The sequence below is a fragment of the Neolamprologus brichardi genome, chromosome 6, assembly GCF_056152115.1.
Source record: "Neolamprologus brichardi isolate AB-2024 chromosome 6, ASM5615211v1, whole genome shotgun sequence".
Classification (NCBI taxonomy): Eukaryota; Metazoa; Chordata; class Actinopteri; order Cichliformes; family Cichlidae; genus Neolamprologus; species Neolamprologus brichardi.
In genome coordinates, this window is record NC_142109.1 from 33,331,574 (window position 1) to 33,347,110 (window position 15,537).

General features: G+C 39.5%; 1 protein-coding gene across 3 annotated transcripts in view; it reads left to right on the top strand.

Annotated features, from left to right (window-relative positions):
• Window positions 1-15,537, top strand: part of LOC102783144 (endonuclease V-like) — a 91,003-nt gene that overhangs the window by 17,076 nt on the left and 58,390 nt on the right. For 2 of the 3 annotated variants that reach the window (XM_087842635.1, XM_087842636.1), the window contains exons 6-7: window positions 3,581-3,649; window positions 3,840-3,968. In XM_087842635.1, coding sequence (XP_087698761.1) covers window positions 3,581-3,649; window positions 3,840-3,968 — 198 coding nt within the window. Of the gene's footprint in view, window positions 1-3,580; window positions 3,650-3,839; window positions 3,969-6,136; window positions 6,194-6,294; window positions 6,517-15,537 lie in introns of all 3 variants that reach the window. The other variant, XM_087842637.1, reaches the window with a different exon arrangement.

A 15,537-nucleotide genomic window follows, 5' to 3' on the forward strand; every position in this document is an offset into this window, starting at 1 on the left:
CTGTTTGTCTCTCTTTGTCTCTTCTCTCGCTGATAGCCTGGCTGTAACTCAAACTAGTGTGTTATTGATGACTTACCCCGTGTTTCTGACTTCTGGTGCCCTGGCTTCAGTCCTATTCTTGAATCAAACCCTCTCTTTCACAGACACACACACACACACACACACTGTTGGCCTCATCCCAGCCGGGATTGGATGCCCCGTGCGGCCCCTCCTGTCTCCCTGCTGGCTGCTTGCTGTAATCAGTCATAGTAGAGCAGACACTCCATCCATCATGGAGGCTAAACTCCCTTCATCGCTCTGGCCCATAACCCAGAGCACACCTGTCAACAGCAGCCCGCATCACTGCATCTGACTTTGCACCGTCTCTTTGACTGTGAGAACAAAACTTTAGCTCTAACAGAAATCAAGAGAGAGGTCATTTAAAATCTTTCTTTGAGTCCAACATCCTTCAATGAAAAATGGAGGCATCTGGTCTGGGCTCTCATGAGACGTCAAAGATGAGCCAGTTAGTACATCAATAATTTTCTAGTCTTTTATTAGAGTTAGTTCTTTTTTTTAGATTTAAAACTAGCTTAATTGGAAAATATATACATTTAAAGGTTTTTCAGACTCAAGGACTGTTTCTATGTCCTGTCTGGCTGTTTCATTATATCTCAGTGACACTTCAAGTCTAACGCCTGAATGATCACATCAAATGTTTGCTTTTGCTGTCGAATGTGTCTGAAATATTAAGTCCAAACTTTATAACATAGATTAGGTTAGGACAAATGTTCTCATCACAAGTATTTTAGCCACTATTGAATCGTGATTATATAACACCATTACTCAGAGAATTTGGAAAACTTAAAAAAACAAAAGACAAAAACTTGTCTTTTTTAACAGAACATTTGCTTGCAAGTAAACATGGCACAGGGTGGCAGTGATATGAAGATCAATGCAGGCAATGGAAACAGCTGGTTAGGAGAGACAGGTGAAGGCAATCAGGAAAGGATGGGAAGGAAGTGAAACTATAAACAAGGCACAGGACACAAATAACTACCAAAATAAAACAGTAAGGAAGTAATAACTCAGTAACTGAGCAGGGGAGCAGAGAGACATGAATCAGCTTAAAAGAGGGGAACACATAGAAGAAAAAACGTAACCTCTATAAATGCACAGTGTTGGGGAGTAACGGAATACATGTACCGCCGTTACGTATTTAAAATACAAAATATGAGTAACTGTATTCCGTTACAGTTACCGTTTAAAAAGGTGGTATTTAGAATACAGTTACTTTGTTGAAATAAATGGATTACACGGCGGTACTTCCCTGTTTCATATTGTGGCGGGTCAGGACTGTTTGGGTTTTGTTTGACAGCTACGGTTGCCATGGTCACAGGGTGACGCTCTCTCTCTGCGCGTTTCCTGGGTGAGAGAGCGCCTTTTTGTTGTTGTTGTGCTAAGCTAATAGGCAGAATGCTACAGGTATAGCTCTAAAGAATGTAGCATCATAGGCAGTGTAGTCCGTGCTGCAGGGAGAATGGACTGCCATACACGTTATGTGTCTGTGAGCGAGGGAGGGAGAAAAAGGAAAAGTACGAGCTGTCATCGAGCAAAAACGGGAGCTGGAAGCATGTAAATATAATAATAACCACTGCAGCCAAGAAGAGAGCCTGACGAGCCCAGTTGTAAGTAAGCTATTAAGACTCGACTGTACACCGTGTTCGTGTTTTCCTTCAAAAACAATAAGTTCTGTTGGAGCAGCCTTTCAACGCCTCTCTCTGTCTCTCGCTAACAAAGTTGACCCAGACAACAAAGTAAAGCTAGTTTTCGGCTACGAGCCCGACACAGAACCCACCGTATTAGCCAGAGGTCCCTTTACTACGGTTCGGAGCCGCGGACCTTCAGTAACAGTAATAAATCACAGCAATAGTACATTCATGTAGTTGTAAACAGCATGATAACATATTAAGTAATCCAAAGTATTCAGAATACGTTACTCTCATTGAGTAACGTAACGGAATACGTTACAGAATACATTTTGGGGCATGTATTCTGTATTCTGTAATGGAATACATTTTAAAAGTAACCTTCCTAACACTGTAAATGCAAACAGTAACTTAAACTAAAATATTACCCGGAATAAAGAAAACCAAAACTGAGACAGCAAACAAACTGAGAACAAAGAAACTATATTCCATCAAAGTGGCAGGAGGGCGACAGAAGGAAATGAAAGTTGGAGCGGTGACAGAAAAGAATGAGCAGATTGTGGCACAATAACCATTTTATCTTGATTATCTTATTTCAATAATTGATGGCAGACAACATTACAGTTGAAATCTAAATTCGATCTGTTGCACGGTCCTGCTTCAGGTTGTATTTAACAGCTTGCAGAGATGGCATATCCAAGTGATTCTGACAGAAGACCGTCTCTAACCTGTAACTAGCTGAGTCAAAATCGCTCTCTTTGAATCTCATACATAATAATTATATTTTTGCACGATCACATGCTTTCGTTTCACAAAACTCAAACACAACTTGAAATATGGTCCTAGGCCTCTAGTTTACTCAAACTCAAGGAAAAACACAGCCACTGAGGATTGCAAACTACAAAATAACGCTAAAGGGGGGGAGCACAGCTTTTTCATTCAGTTTTGTCTGATCATTGGCCATATCACCTGCATGGAACAGCTGGCTCATAAAACACTTTATGCTCTGCTTCTGCGTAAAGTCCAGTTCACCATTAACTTTTTATAATTATTTGAACATTTACTTTAGATATGTGGCGGTTAATTGAAAATAAGGAATATTAAAAAATGTCATGAATTTGAATTTGTTGAGACAAAACAGTTTAAGAAAAAAGATTTTGACATTTTTCCAAAAAGTGAAAAAGTCCAAATAAAGTTTTTGCCTTCATTTTTAAATGAATTCATTCATAATTTTATTTATTTACTTGTGAAAAATTAGATAACAAAGATAATAAAAACATTTTTTTTCAAAATACAGTTTATTTAATTGTTCTACTTGGGGCAGGGATAGCTCAGTAGGTAGCGTGGGGGCCCCATGATCGGAAGGTTAGGGGTTCAATTCCACTGAACGGCTACACTGAGGTACACCTGAGCAGGGTACCGTCCCTACACACTGCTCCCCAGGCGCCCAATGGCTGCCCACTGCTTCACTAAGTAAATGGGTTAAATGCAGAGAGGAATTTCCCCACGGGGATCAATAAAGTAAATAGTGCATTATTATTACATTATCATTAATCTGTATTAGGAGTTTTATTATTGTACCCTTTTGTGACAGATTAAAATTTAAAACAATATTTTTTGTGCTGTGCTTTTTTCTGGGAACAAGACTGTCTGGATTTTCTTTTTCAAAGTCATAACCCACCGTCCTTTCAGTGGAATAAAGATTTGGTCCTGTTTTAGCATTTTGAAGCTCTAGTTGGACAGCAAAGTGGGGCCACGCAGAGGTTAGAGACAAAGTGACGCGAGTGTGAAGGCTCTGCAGGAGGTTAATACTTTGTTTCAGCTTGCTGCTATTTGTTTTGGCAAGCTGTACATCTGTTTTGACTTTGATTTTTGTTTCTTTGCCTCCACAGATAGCTGCTCTGCAAAGAGGAGGAGACAGCTTCCCACTCATAGGCGCCTCAGGCAAAGTGCTCGGAAAGGTGCGGCAAAGGACAGATGCACAGAAAATAGAAATAAATACCTCTGACAAAGGCGTTGTCTTGTTGCTGCTGACTTCAAAGAAAACCCTCGCTGCCGAAAGTCAAACGCAACAAATTTTTTATGATGATCACAACTGGAGAGCGAGATGGATGCTGAAAAGTTACAGCAGACTTCTGTCTTTGAATTCAGGCACTGCGAAGCTCTGACAAGAGCTCGAAGCCAGTGTACGTGTCCGTGGGCCACAAGATCAGCCTGGACACAGCTGTCCGCCTCACACACGCATGCTGCCGATACCGGGTCCCTGAGCCAATCAGACAGGTGGGCCTATGTGCACACACACACACACACACACACTGTAAAAGTGCATTGAGCCATCATGAGTGTTCAGCAGAGCAGCTGCAGGAACGCTAGAAGCCTTTTTTGTGAACAGCAGAAACAAAAGTTGAACTTCTCATCTTAGAAGCAGAACACTGTTTCAGGGAGCGAGCAGTGCTCACCACTTGTGTAACAGTGTCCTGCTGTGAAGCGAGGAGGTGTGAGCATCACGCTATGCAGTGCTTTATTGGCAGCAGGGCCTGGGAGACATGTAAAAATGGAGAGAAGAAGAATATATGCAGCCAAATTAGGGATGTTCCAATTTTGGCTGTATTTTTATATGAATTCCAGCCCCGGCGCAGAAAACTGTGCAGACAGTTTCAAACGATGAGATGATGCCGGCTGTCAGACGCAAGTGCAACAAAGCTATAGTGTGACACTGAAGATATTTTTAACTGCAAGGCAGACAGGATGTTCGCAAAGGTGGAAAGTATATGGTTCATACTTTGCTATTATATTTGGGATGCACAGAAATGAATGGATGATGAACAGAGTGAACTTTTTTAATTAGACCAATGATATTTGACTTACTTTAGACGTTCCCTATGACCAACAACAAGTAAAAGCTCTTTTATTCGACTAAGAGCCACGTAACCATGCTTTGGTTGCTTCAAAAAACCTAAAATCAGCTAATGACAGCTCTGTAGTGCCACCAGTTCACCACATTGACACAGAGTGCATTGTGCTTACAAAGTGAGCCTTCGTAGATCAAAATATGCGCTAAATTATCTTTTTAATTCAAATTTTAAATATTTATTTATTTAAATATTCTAACTGAGAGAGAACATTTTCATTTTAATTATTATTGTAATTTTTGATATGTTAAAATACTTTATTTCAAATACTTTTCATACTTGATATAAAAATTAATAAAATAAAATAAAAAGGCACAAATATTACAGTTGTTTTGAGCATAACTGGTATGTTATCTTTTGCTATTTAAGTTACATTTTGTTTGTTTGTATTTTAAAGAGCTTCCTCCTGGTCTTTCGCTAATTATAGATGCAAAATGATACATTTGTATAAAAGTGTGCTCCCCTCACCACTAGTCAATTTCCTTCATCCTTTACTTTGCAAAGGTGAGACGCTTCCATCGCTCCTTAAAGTGGGATGATCTGATATCGTCGTGTTGGTGTTGTTCCCAGATCATCATGAAAATGTTGTTCCAGGTTCAACATTGCAAGTGACCAATCAGAATGTTGTGACGTTATTCTTTTGCGCACCAACCCATTCGTGCATTTATGAAATTCCAATGTTGCAAGGAAAATATCAATTCTGCTTAGCGTTTATTAAAGGGTCAGGGTCAGGGTCCGTTGATCGGCGGACAAAGGTGGTTTCTCACAGCTTAAGTACAGTTTTTTGTTTTACGCCGGTTTTTCCCGAAGTCGCAAAAGTATGACATCACAACATTCTGATTGGTCACTTGCAATGTTGATCCTGGAACAACCTTTAGTATGATGATCTGGGAACAACACCAACACGAGGATATCAGATCGTGCCCTTAAAGTGAAACATAAATGCAGTTTAAGCCAGAGTGCATTTTGTTAGCTCTTCTCAGTGCTTCAGTTGAGCTGCCACACTGCCATGAGGCAACCAAACCTTTGATTAAATGTTTACTGAGGCTGGAGGTGTGTCCACAATCAACATTTTTTTTTAACCTGATTTCATCTGTTTTTCCTTTTCTGATAGACATTACTGATTTCCCATGAGCCCTCTGCACTGATTGGTTTTGGTTTTAAAAATGCCACCGATAAAAAATATTTATGCGTGAAGCTCAATGTGCTGTTGATTCCTTTTGTTTAACTGCAGCCCGCAAAAAATTTAAGACAACCCAATAAAGTGAGCTGAATTGTTGCCCAGTGGTGGCGATTAAGTTCACTATGAATTTTTTAGTGTCCCTTTTCTCTTGTTGCTCAGCTATATCGTACTCTGCCTCCTGCCCAGTGCATGCTGGCACTGTTAACAGGGTAAGTCGGGATAGAAAGTTGAGTGCTTTTTTAAATGCCTTAAAAGTTTTACTCACAACATAAAATAGCAAAAACAACCACTAAATGTTTTCCTGAGGAAGAGGAGGAACAAGCTTCACCTCATCTTTTTCTTTCTGCCACTAGGCTGTGCTGTGCTTCTGCAGTGCACCATATGATTACTGCAAGCCACCTGACTGCACTGTAAACACACACACTCACACTCAAAATCAGTTTTTTCACCATGGGAGCTACAGTAGCAGCGGCTAACTCACCTCCTCCTGTGTGTGTTTATTTCATCAAAGTGTTTTAGCTGGTGGGGAGAGGGGCAGCCGGCAGCAGCAATGACTGACTGTGGACATCAGAGAGAAGCAGGAACAATCTTACCTTCCTCTGTCCAGTCACCGGTGCCTCCCTCTTCATCCTCCTTTCTTTGCCCGACTGCTCTGCTTTCAGTCTCTGACATCCACATTCCCTTCTGTGTCTCCCAGCATTGCCCTCGTGTTCTCTCCCGGCTTCTGCCACAGGTACTTTCTCCTTATAGATCCAGCTGCGATGTTACGTCCAGAGTTCTGTTTGCTCTCGCTCCTTCAGGCTTTTGAAATCACAGTCACATCTCATGAAAACAGCAAAATCAAAAAGAGATCAACCTGACAGGAAGACTGAATAACTGAATACGTTTGACAGGTTTTTGTGTGCAAATGTTCATCGTGGACAAACTAAAAAGATGCAACTATATATAACTACCCACACTTAAACAGATTCTGTGTCAGTCCCACACTTGCACATACTTGGTAGGACTCCACATCCAAAGGTTGCTTGGCTGACCATCTAGTAAGCCTCTTGTTCTGCGTCGGCTCCACCTAAGCTCCAGCGAGAGTGTTTTTCCTTCCTTGTCTCTTTACCTTTGCTGATGTTGAGCAGTGGGTTATTCTCTGTGTACCATGCTGTAAGATTATTGATTTCCTCTAGATATAAATCCTCTCTTCCTCTCATCAGTGTTTATAATCTCACCAGAACGGTTGCGCTCTCTGCAGAGTTCACGATAGAGTTCTCTCTGTGTCTCTGAACGCAATCGTGGGAGAACGGTGTGAACAGGATGAGGCTGAACACTCAAACCTGCAGGTTTGTGGTGTGACGCTCCTGTCTGAGGAAGTCCAACATCTAACGTCAGATTGTGGCGCTAAAGGCCAAAGTGCTGAGTTGAAATCAACAAACAACATACAGATATTTGTGCCTTGATTTTCAAGGCGAAGTGGGAGGAAGTGGAGATCTGATCCTTTGATGGTTCAGCCTGACTGAAATGTTATCTTTAATGTACTGGGCCAGACATTTAAACCATTATCTTCTGCTCATCTCATCTTGTCGGGTTGCTGTAACAGCAGTTTAAACAGGGTATTCCAGATGTCCTTCTCCCCAGCATGGGTTTGCAGTAACTCTTAGGGGCTCCCAACAATATAATCTCTCCAGTGGGTTCCAGATCTTCTTCTGGGTCTTCAAAGTGCCCAACAAAACCTCCAAATGGAGGTGCGCTGGAGGCATCCTGATCAGATACTGAATCGTCTCACTTGGCTCCTTTTAACACAAAAGGAGTAACAGCTGAGCTCTCTGTGGATGTTTGAGCTCCTGTAAGGCTGAGCCCTGCCATCCTACAGACAAAACTCATTTCACTTGATTGTATTCAAAAATATTACACATTACTTGTTCCTTTTCTTAAAAGTTGTGCATTACGTTGCTTAATAATTCACCTGAGAAAGTAAATTGTTACACTACTTATTGCATTATTTTGATGCTACTCCATAAAATGACCTGAAACACACCATCACATAGTTACTAGGTAACAACATAACCATTATGCTGCATTCTGCTCACCGACACAAACCAGTGTTCTATTGAGGGCACACATACGACTTTTCTTTAGTGTTTACATGTGTACTATGTGTCATGGTCCTGAGTCTGTGGACTCAGTGTTTTTCTGTATTAGTTATCTTTGATTTCATGATGTGTTTTGATTCTCTTGGGTTTGATTTCTGTCGCTAGTATTCCTAACTCCCTGGGTTCTTGGCACTTCTTGTGTTCTCCTTCTTAGGTCGTGGTTCTGTGTTACTTCTGTTAGTATACAGTCATTTCTGTCAGTGTGTCTCTTGTTCTGTCACTGTATCCCCTAGTTTAGTCAACGTCTGTTCAGTTTCCTGTTTTACTTTGAAAGTCTGTGTACTATGTCAATGTGTTGAGTTTTGCCCCCCCTTGTCTTGTCATGTCTGATGAGTCCCAGCTGTGCTCTCCTCCTGTTTCACATTCCCTAATCACCTCAGTATGTATTTAAGCCCTGTGTTTTTCCCTGCCAGTTGTTGCGTCCTCCACGTTTGTTGTGTGTATTCATTGTCGTCTACCTTCAGCATCTCCAGTCTAGTTAGTTTAAGTTGTTGTTTATGTATCGCCAAGTGTGACTCACCAGCAAATAAAGCTGTCGTTTAATTTCATGTTTTGTCTCTGAGTCCTGAAGGTGGGTCCAGCCACTGACAGCCACACAACTCATCGTGACACTATGTCTCTGTCGACTGCTCATCGCTGCCTTTGCTACCTGTTAAAGTTCAGGCTCTGGCTGCTGGGTTGGGGTCAGCATACACTCGGGTTTAACATCATTCTCAAGTCATAAACTGCGTCACCATTTTCCTCCCCCTACCAGGAAGAAAAAGACGTGCTTTTTCGTCCTATCCTCCCATCGTGCAGATAACTAATAAACTCTTGTTATACAAGTAATAATAATTGTAACTGTAGTGCGATTGCAGATTTTTATATTTGCATTTCCATTATTACATCACGAAAAAGGGTGATTGCAGTAACGTGTTACTTTGGAGCATGTGACACACAAATGTTTGTGACATTAAGGTCATACCCAGATGTCATGACCGTGTGAGATGGTTGGAGTGAAAAACTGGTTGTTGGATGTTACGAATAATTCAAGAAATCCCTCTCTGTCCACCTGTCTTTTCTTCTTGTAGCTTAGCAACAGTTCATCCGATGCACTGTGTGTTGCTGGGAACTGCTGTGCTGAGTTTGATGTTATTTAGATAAGAACTTCTCATAATTTGGCTAAAAGTTGTCCTCTATAACCCGTTTTTCTCTTTAGTATGAGAAAGGGAAGGACAAACATAAACACACAGGCCTCAGGGAATATTCACTAACACGAGTCCAAGTTTTCCAAGTCTGTCGCACCTTAACGGTTAAAAAGACTGAAGGGTGTAAAATATTAATGCGTGCCTGCCAAAAAGTTCTAGCATTTAGAAAACTGCATCACTCACAGGGCCAAAAACGGGTTCTCAGAAAGATAGGTTGACACGTTTGCCTTTCATTGTATTTATTTTTTTGTCTTTGCTGTCACCAATGATTTCAGTCACTTGTGTTGTTTGGACGAGCAATAAGCTGCAACCTACAACGAGTTATACATACAAACAGATTTTAAATGTCGTACATGTAGCTGTCCTGTTTTCAAAACACAGAGTTTATGATAGCCTGGGGTGACACTCTTCCTGAACAGGTGCTGCATCACTGTTAAAAATGTCAGTAATAAGATCAGCCAGGGCATTATTGTGAAAGACATACAAGATTTTTACAGTCCTTAATATTTGTGCCAGGAGGGGCAATAAAGCAAAGGTCAGTCAGCTGATGTTTAGTAACTTTAGCGCCTCTTTATGTTTCTCCAGGTCTTTTAAATTTTTCTGGAAATATATAAAAAAATTTTCAGAAAGATGTTGGCTCATTTGGAGCTGATGATGAAACTGGACTGCTTGATATCTTCTGCAGGTTCTTGCTTGCCGTCTGGTGGCTGAAGGTCAAAAACTATGATTCACATCATCCTCAAACTGTTCAATAAACATGGAAGCATCTGCATTTGTTATATTTTGCTTGCATGTGTATTCCTGAGAGCTTGCTTTTCATTCCTATTTCTTTGGCTTGGTTATATCAAGGTTCAGCGTGTATTCAAGAGTTGTTTTTGCTCTTCTGCCTTTACCAATCTGTATGTAGCAAAAAGAGAGGCGAGCTGAACCAGACGGAACATGTTTAATATTAAGTAAAGAGATTCCTTCCTTAGTTTGTCCTTGATGCTGCACTTACATTTTTATTACTGACTGGGCCTTGAGATTATATATTTATAACACGACCTCCATTACAAGTGTTTGCAATAAGTAAGAAAAAAATGTCTTACTTATTTCTTACGAAGGAGGATTTGATGAAAAACATCCTTCACTGGTTTCATTTTGACAGGGTTTTTAAGGGGGACCTGTTGTGCTTTTCTTTATTTGTAATCAAATATGTTAAAATGGTGAGTGATCATATTAAACATGGCAAAGGACCCAAGTAATGAGGTCAATGCATGTGCAAATACTGTGAGTCCTTTGCTTGTCAGTGAGAGCTCTGATATGGTCGGATCTGTTCAAATGTTCTGCTCGTGAGCGCCGTTTAATCAGAGGAAAAGCATCTTAGAGTGAAAGGAGAGGAGCAAACTGGACCAGCATGAGATAAATATGGATGATTTTAAACTGTTAGTCATTCAAAGTTGCTCTATGAGAGTTCAGCGATAAAAAAATTAAGCTGGAAATGAGCATAATGTACTGAAGGTGACCTTGAGCGGCTGATGGTGCAAAAACAGACAAACTCAGATCTCCTCTATTTTGAAGCTGGGATGTACAGAAACATTAAAACTAACTTTATTTGTGGTATTATGTTCCTGTAATTGATTCTTAAAGGAGTGTGCACCTCGTTCAGTTGAAGTGCTTGAATTTTCTCTTTTGAGGTCATTGTGATGTTTTGGGGATTTTTAATAAATAAAATGTGTAGCATCCAGTCGAACTGAGAAGGCCAGAACTGATGGTTGTTGAATGACCTTTATTATTCCTTGCCGTGTATCAGACAACGAACCAACGTAAGAGCTAGACAAACAAATAAAACAATTACCATGTTATTTATGTAACACCATTTTAACCGCTCATTACGCTGGTCTAACCGTTTTCTATTAAACTATATAATACATATTATGCATTTCAGATTGCTCAAATTAAATCATGTACATTACAAACCTTGTTCCCCTGTCGACTGTAGCTAGAACCATTCACTTTTGTACAATTTAACCATGTTTTTCCTCTCCCTTTTCTCCGTTAGCAATAGTTTACCGTTTTCTTCTGTCTTTTTTGTACATCAAGTTGTTTACCGTTACATTCACTTCCGGTCACACAGGAAGTTGCCAAAATAAAAGCACAAACGTTATATTACGTGAATATGAGCTAGATTTACATATCCGCCGTTACAAAATGTAAAAAACAAAAACAAAAACCCCTTGATGTTCATAGTTTTCTGTGCACACAAAGTCAGTTTAGCATCTAAGTTCTTTTTTTTATATATATATATAAACATTTGCATTCAGGCTTCCTTTTATTTGGTGTGAGCTTTGTTAAAGCTGTGTAGATTGTGCCATTGGTTACATGAATCACATATATCAGGCAGTGTTAGAGCTGACTAGCTCTGATGTGCTCCAAGCTCTGTGAATTTGTTTGATGGGCTCTGTGACATTTTTTTCTGTGACCCGCTGGAGTATCTCCCTGTCTTTGTTCTGGCAGCTGATTTACAAATTAAGCACAGGGTAGGAATATGAATAATTCGATGAAGAGAACGGGTGAAGAATAGATGCTGTTGTACACTGCCACAGAGGCATGGAGAGAGAAATGAGAAACCTAATTACTGATTTCAGTCTGATCCATGAAAACTAGAAATGTGAGATAATTCATGATTTCAGAGGATAAGAGGATGTGCTCCTTGGCTTCAGGACGAAGGGCTGAAACCTCAGTTTTTTCCCTCCAGCGATTACAAAGAACCACATTAGAGTATTCAAATTGTTTGTTTTTTTTTGTTGCAATGGAAAAAGTAATGTGTTGATTGTTCTATACAAATAACCAGTTATTTAATTGCTTACAAATTAGTAATCAGAGAGCACAGCCTTTATGCTAAAGTCATGCCAGGAAAAACAGCAATTAGATGTCAGTCTGCTATCAGTTTTCAATTCAATAGGGACAAGTTAGCAGTTACATCAAATTTGTTTGTGACAAACAGTAATAAAGTGCAAACTTCTTGTCTGTTACAAATCAGTTGCTGTCTACGTGCACAGAAATTCATATTAGCCACTTAAATTCAGAATCTAGTTACAGCTTCATTAACTTAAAGCAAAAATTTAGAAATATGTTCACAAATAGTGATATAGTTGCTGCACGATGGTGATTTAACTGCAAAAAATGTCTTATTTAATGAATCATCTTATTTAATTAACCTTTTTTTTAAAAAAAAAAAACAGAATACAACCTGTTGACAACAACGTGGCAAGTTGTGCTCATCAGTGCATATATGTGTAAAAAAACACATATTAAAAAAATACATATATAGTTACATGTGGAACGTAACCCTCAACTGGGATTTCCAATTTCCATTTGCAGAGGCCCACCAACCTTGTGAACGTAATAAAAGTGTAAATCTGTTAAGGCACTGTTGTGTATTTGTAATTCATAAAGCCACATACAGGCGCTGATCAGTCTATCCACAAACATGTTGCAGAAAAAAGAAAAATAAGATTGTCACCACATAGCTGCTGTTTTTTCTAATATTGTTAACCTGAATCTAACTAGTTTCTTTACTTTAATGAAATTCTTGCTGGCATGTCTGGCAATTAATGGTTTGAATAGTTGCTCTGCCTATTTTGTTTAATCACTGATATATTATTTTGTGCTATTCAATATTATAAATATCGCAGATTTTGTGCTGTTTAATCATTAATGATCCATAGATGTTGATATAATTTATCATGCTCCCATTAAAAATGTATTTCATCCATGCTCCTCTCATTTGAATTGTATTTTTCATAATCATGTCTTAGCTGAAATTGTGCCTACAAACATTGAAATTATGTTACATGTGTACCTTCTAAAAATAACTCTATTACTATTATTCCAGTTTGAAATAATGTGATTCAGTCTGTTTTTTTCTGTTTTCTCTGAATTAGATGATCAACCGATTTTTATTTTTGCATCAAATCATTTAATTCAGAACTCTAGTTATGTCCAAAAAAAAAAGTTTTTGCACTTCTGAATATGTGGAGGTTTAGGACCTGAATGCAAGAGTTGAGGTAGAATTTTGAAGAACAAACCGTTTATTTTGGCTGATTTGGCTGATTAGAATCCAAAGCCTTTAATAAGGGAAGCGAGCACCTGGAGCACCTGGAGCACCTGGGGGAACAGTACAACTGCACAACGAGCAAATGAAAGATAAGGCTACTTGTGCGAGAACTACTGAGGGCTGACAAGGAAAATGGATACAGCTGGGGAGCAAGAAACAGGTGATGACAAACAAAACGCTGAGACAGGAGAAAGTCAAATTAAACAGAGTTAAACAGAAGAAACTCATTATCGATATAAAACAGGAAGTGTTCAATATCAACACAGAAATGAGAACTTAACAGAGGGAGAATACCGACAACTGAAATACTAAACTAATACCAGGAAAACAAAGAGAACTAAACATAAACATATTGTAAAATAAAAATTCAGGTGATAGAGTAAGATATACAGAGGACACACAGGCAGGGTTATAAATAAAAGGAAAGAAGAAATGGTAAATGGCCTGTATTTATATAGCGCTTTACTAGTCCCTAAGGACCCCAAAGCGCTCTACATATCCAGTCATCCACCCATTCACACACTGGTGATGGCAGCTACATTGTAGCCACAGCCACCCTGGGGCGCACTGACAGAGGCGAGGCTGCCGGACACTGGTGCCACCGGGCCCTCTGACCACCACCAGTAGGCAACAGGTGAAGTGTCTTGCCCAAGGACACAACGACCGAGACTGTCCAAGCCGGGGCTCGAACCAGCAACCTTCCGATTACAAGGCGAACTTCCAACTCTTGAGCCACGATCGCCCCAGAACCAAACTTTAACATGAGTAATGACAAACTGAAAGACTGATAAACTCCATCATGACAAAAATGGCCCTTTTATTTTTAAAAACATTAAACTGAACTGTTCTTTTGGGAGCTGGATTTTATTTTTATTCTTTTTAGCATACAATGATGGAAAGAGGCAGCAAATGTTCTTATTCATGACACTAAAGGAAAGCCGATTTTAATATCTGTGGGGCTTTTTCCCATTTCGTTGGTTATTCCAGTTATAAGTCTGGAAAATGACCTTGGCTTTTTTTATGTCTTCAAACTAAACACAAGTGCATCTGAATCCTGTGTTCTATAATTCTTGTGTTCTTCTCTGCTCTTCTCTCCCGCCCCTGATAAAATCCTCTCACCTTGCATCACGACTGAAATAAACCCCGCCTTCAGCAGCTTTAGAGATTCACAAAGAAAAAAGTTGAAAGGGAAAGATGACATCATGGTTGGATTCTGCAGTGAAGGCTCATGTGTGAATGCACTGCAGCAGAATGTTAGCGTGGAAAGACTTAAACACACACACACACAGAGCTAATTCACGCCTCAGCTCAGTTGTGCTCCCTCACTCCATTAAATTCTCACACTCCTTTGGTATCCCACGCTTCAACATGTGATGGAGGTAAAAGACCAGCAGACACCTTCCAGCTTATCCCCTGTGGTCCCCGTGACATCAAGAGCAGAGCAAGCAGAGGTCAGATAAGGGAGGCTAACACATCAGAGGGATGTTGCAGATCAAAAAAACACAAATCTAATCCGTGTAAAAGCTTTTCTGGGTTTCGTTCATTGTCTCGTAGAGAACTTCACTGTATCTCGTGGATCTCTAGAGAGAGGCAGCTCTCTCTAATTCGCAGAGATTGCAGTGTTAAGATGTATAGCTTCATATAGAGCGGGGGAAATAATGATTTTATCTCCAGCTCAATTTGATTTCTGCTCACTTACAAAGACATGAACGGTCTCTAATTTTTATGGTAGTTTCATTTTAGTCAAGAGACAGAATATCAAAAATCATATATCATCTATCATATCATATCAGAAATACCAAAAATCCAGGAAAAATCCAGTTCATAAAAGTCATCAATTAACTTGCATGTCAGTGAAGTAATCAAAACATGACCTAGTACTTGGTGGAGAAGCACAGGGGTAAGACGTTTCTTGTAGTTGGTCACCAGGTTTTCACACATCTAAGGAGGGTTTTGGTCTCAGGTTTCTTGGCTGACGCTTGAAGCTTCAGCTTCCTTCACATGTTTTCTGTAGGATTGAGGGCTGGAGACTGGCTAACAGTGTTGGTCAAGTTACTTGAAAAAAGTAATCAGTAACTAATTACTGATTACATCCCCAAAAAAGTAATCCCATTACTTTACTGATTACTTATTTTCAAAAGTAATTAATTACTTAGTTACTTAGTTACTTTTTAAAAACATGATTTACACCCTGAATAGGTGATAAAGTGATAGATCTTTCAGCCCAATTCTTTTTTTTTTCTGCATAATCCATCATACAAAATGTAATCAAATGGAAAAGTCTCTTTTTAAAACTTGTTTTATTAGTTTTAATCTTTTAACTTTAC